The sequence below is a fragment of the Capsella rubella genome, unplaced genomic scaffold (assembly GCF_000375325.1).
Source record: "Capsella rubella cultivar Monte Gargano unplaced genomic scaffold, Caprub1_0 scaffold_20, whole genome shotgun sequence".
NCBI lineage: Eukaryota > Viridiplantae > Streptophyta > Magnoliopsida > Brassicales > Brassicaceae > Capsella > Capsella rubella.
The window spans coordinates 53,673-56,976 of NW_006238904.1; the positions used below are offsets into that span (position 1 = coordinate 53,673).

General features: G+C 38.1%; 1 protein-coding gene across 1 annotated transcript in view; it reads right to left on the minus strand.

The window, feature by feature from the left end:
* Window positions 1-631, minus strand: part of LOC17874478 (uncharacterized protein At3g43530) — a 1,840-nt gene extending 1,209 nt beyond the window's left edge. Inside the window, exons 1-2 of the mRNA XM_023777786.1 lie at window positions 221-631; window positions 86-136 (exon numbers count right to left, since the gene is read on the minus strand). Of these exons, the coding sequence (XP_023633554.1) occupies window positions 86-136; window positions 221-631 (462 nt within the window). The remainder of the gene's footprint in view (window positions 1-85; window positions 137-220) is intronic.
* Between the last annotated feature and the right edge of the window lie 2,673 nt (window positions 632-3,304).

Sequence of the window (3,304 nt, forward strand, 5' to 3'; positions counted from 1 at the left end):
TCAATGTAAACCCTTTCAGTTTACTTGCTTTAAATTTCATCTTGCACATCCGAGGACAATGACGACGTGCATGTGCATTACTAACATCTTCTCGGCAATATTCCTTAAGAACAGGAATTGCCTCAAAAGCAAGAACCTACACACCACACAAAATCGTGGACTTAAAACTCAATTAGACCAAGTTATACTAAGTTGTACATTTTCATAATTCAATAATTACCTCCAACGGAATGACGAAACTAGAAAAGACCCATTGGTTTGTGCTCAAAACTCCACCAAAGTGGTTCATACAATGAAAGATGTCCTTCATGTTCTCATCAAAAGCCAAACGACCCCAAGGGAACGTTTTACACATGTCCAAATCATCAATAGCCCTAACAAAGAATGGCTCTACGGATGGTGCTTTTTTCCCTGCCTTCTTCTTCCCTATGATCACACTACACAAGAAGTAGAGGACCGCCATCTTCACTCGATCTGGAGAAGCTCTCTTCATCGATAAAAGTTTTGCTTGGACATCATCATATCTTATTGTTGTCCCAACACCAAAATGCTTACCAACAAACTCATTACTGCCCAGAGTTTCCATGTCCCGGGGATACTCATGGCAGTATAAGCCAGAAATCAGTGCCATTTCTTTAAGAGAATATCTGATGGGAGTACCATTTACTATGAACCAACATTCTTTGTTCTTCTCTATAGACGCCGTCCGGAGAAGCAACATCCACATACCCATCAATTTGTGATTGGCATCATTCGGCATATGGAAGAAGTGTTTGAACTGTGGGTGTCATAGGAACCAGTCCAACTCATGAGACTTAAGGTGAGCTCTCAAGAAGTCCACTGTCCTTGTGATATAACACTTAGCAGATAGCTTGAATGGCTTCATGTACTCGGATCTATTGAAGTACATGTTCACCGGTTGCATTACTTCTGTTCCCTCCTCGGATTCCTCCTCGGACTCCTGCAAAACAACATAGTTATACTAAGTTTTCCCAAGTTATACCTTTTGAATTTCGAATTGAAATAAACTAGTTATACTAAGTTCTCCTAAGTTGTACCTTTTCAATTTCTTAGTAAAAAAACGAGTTCGCACAAGTTGTACTATTCTATCCAAGTTGTACATACCGTTGAATCCCCAGAATATGATTCCGGATTTGAATCTGTTTTTTCTGAATCATCTCCACGAGTCTCTTCTTCTTCTGTTGGCTTTTCGACTTCACCTACTGGATCTGTTTCTTTGTTAAAGCTTGCGTTCTTTGTACGCACCATTCTTCTCTTCTCCTTCACACAAAACCAACAACCGCTAATTACAACATACTCGAGTAATAAAACGAAATCAACACCCAAATCGGCTAAACCTAAATCGAGAACACCTAAATTGATAACATTCAAGCGGATGTAACTTAAAATACCCAAAGAATTAAAGGTTTTGACTTACCCTATCTCGGGTTGTCCTTAGTTATACTCGAACTCTTTGTGATTTTTAGTTTTTTCAAAAAAAGAATTACTTAGATGGACCACATTTTAGGTGTATTGACGCAAACCAACCAAAACTTTTTTTTTTCCTTAAATGTTTTTTAATTACCAGCGTGCCCTTTTTACACGTTACCGGAAAAAACTAATTACGGAAAATGCCACTGCCACGTCAGACAAAAAGGCGCGTGCCACCAATAACTCAGCCATAACGTACGTTACGGCTGAGTTATATCACGTTATGGCTGAGTTATGGGACAACGGCTGAGTTTCGGGTCAACGGTTGACTTAGGATCATAACTCAGCCAACAGTTACGACTGACATATAAAAATCTGGTTGAGTTATGAGAAAACGGCTAATAACTCAGCCGCCGTTACGGCTGAGTTATAGTCCGATGGTTGAGTTATCAGAAGTTTGGCTGAGTTATGTTATCGACACGGCTGACTTAACTTTCTCCGGGTGGCTAAGTTATCGATAACGGCTGAGTTATCAAATGTCGTTACGGCTGACTTATGTTTCAGAGACATAACTCAGTCGTAATTGGCTGACTTAACGGAAAACTCAACCATGTTACGGCTGACTTATAGACAAAAGATTTATTGCTAATATAGCCTCCAGTTACGGCTGACTTATTTTACGTTACGGCTGACTTATTGACGTTATGGCTGAATTTGGCATCTTAAAAAACATTTTAGTAATTACTTAAACATTTTTCATGTTGTGGCTGACTTAATTTGTGTTGATGGATGATTTATCGTTGCCTGAGTTACAAAGTTGTTTGGTGGCTGACTTACGACTTCAAATTCACAATTTCACGTCAGCATAAACGAGGGAAATACGAAAGGTCCCGCATTAGCTCGTGTTTTTTCTTACACTTTGTTCTTCATTTCTGTTCTTCACTTCACTTCTGTTTTTCATTTTCACTTCTGTTCTTCATTTTCACTTATGTTCTTCACTTCTTTTCTGCATTTTCACTTATGTTCTTCATTTTCGTTGATGGATCATCCGGTTCCAGTGATTGTTGTGTCTGGTAACTAGGCAAAGAAACAAAAATATGTATTTAACACTGACGATAGAGGTTGTAAAATTGTGCAAATAGATGCGGAAACAACGCACGAGAAGCTAGTGAAATTGGTTCTTGATGACTACGGACTGCATCAACGTGACCTTTCGTCTTCTTTAATATAATAACTCAGCCGTAACATAACTCAGCATACGGAATATATTCATGTTATGTTACTGATAACTCAGCCGTATAAGGTTACTGATATCTCAGCCCAATAGGTTACAGATCACTCAGCCGTAACGCGACCTTTCGTCTTTGTTTCCCGTACGATAACTCAGCCATCACATTAACCAACGCAACTTTCCGTCTTCTTCCTTTATCTCTCTCATCTGATCCTCCCTTTATATATCAGTTTCTTTTGAATGTTGTTTGTTCTTTCTGAACTTCTTTTTGAACTTCTTTGTAATCCCAAACATATATCTTATCTTTTGAATCATGTTTTTATCAATTTTTCTTCATTTTGGCCATTTTAACAGACTTATAACTCAGTCGTAATGTTATCAATAACTCAGCCGTAACGGAATCACGTAAATAATAGGTTATTGATAACTCAGCCGTAATGTTATCCATAACTCAGCCATAACATATTATAAGTCAGCCATACCCTAAATATGCGTTATGTCAATTACTTTGTTATAACTCAGCCGTAACGGAATCATGTAATTAATAGGTTATTGATAACTCAGCCGTAATGTTATCTATAACTCAGCCATAACGTAGTATAAGTCAGCCATACCCTAAATATGCGTTATCTCAATTTTTAG